The sequence below is a fragment of the Pygoscelis adeliae genome, unplaced genomic scaffold (genome assembly GCF_000699105.1).
Source record: "Pygoscelis adeliae isolate BGI_AS28 unplaced genomic scaffold, ASM69910v1 Scaffold577, whole genome shotgun sequence".
Classification (NCBI taxonomy): domain Eukaryota; kingdom Metazoa; phylum Chordata; class Aves; order Sphenisciformes; family Spheniscidae; genus Pygoscelis; species Pygoscelis adeliae.
In genome coordinates this window covers 25,440-26,077 of record NW_008825116.1, presented here as the reverse complement: position 1 = coordinate 26,077, position 638 = coordinate 25,440, and the positions used below count along the sequence as shown (strand labels likewise).

General features: G+C 68.7%; 1 protein-coding gene across 1 annotated transcript in view; it reads left to right on the top strand.

The window, feature by feature from the left end:
* The window catches only part of DNPEP (aspartyl aminopeptidase), a 21,397-nt gene extending 21,077 nt beyond the window's left edge, over window positions 1-320 (top strand). The window contains exon 29 of the mRNA XM_009328252.1: window positions 205-320. Coding sequence (XP_009326527.1) covers window positions 205-320 — 116 coding nt within the window. The remainder of the gene's footprint in view (window positions 1-204) is intronic.
* The last annotated feature ends 318 nt before the right edge of the window (window positions 321-638 follow it).

Genomic DNA, 638 nt, shown 5'->3' with positions numbered 1-638 from the left:
CCCCCACTGCATCCCACAGAGCCAGAGGGTGCTGGGGGAAGGGGGTGGCAGGGGGTGGCCGTGCAGGGACAAAGCTGAGTCCTGGCTGGGGGGGCCTCCATGGGCGAGCGGGCGTGCGCGGTCCCTGGGCGCAGCAGCCTCAGAACACACCTGGGGAGACAAGCGGAAGGGGGGACACAACAGCACCCGTGAAACCCTCCTCAGCCCAGAGCTGGGGAGGGGCAAGGAGGGAGCGAGGAAGGTCCCAGAAGGAGGAAGAGGAGAGCCAAGGCAGGACCATGGGCAACGGCGAGGGTGGCAACGCCTGTGAACATCGCTGAGGGTCACTGCTACTGCGGGAAGCAGGGCGGGACAGTGCCCCCAGGCCAAGGCAGGGGGGTGACAGTGCCCTGCAGGGTGTGCAAGGCGCAGGGACGGGGGTGACCAGGCAGGGTCTGCGATGCGGGGGGACAAGAGGAGGAAGGGGTACAGGCAGGAGCGACAGCATCCAGAGGGGAGAGACAGACACAAGGCACCAAGCAGAGCCCACGTGCGCACCCCTCCTTGCGAGGAGGGAGAGCCCGGCCCAGTACTCCCCAGCCCGGGCAGGGGCAGGCAGCAGCCAGGGAGGCACTGGCTGGAGCCCCTGCCCATCTGCA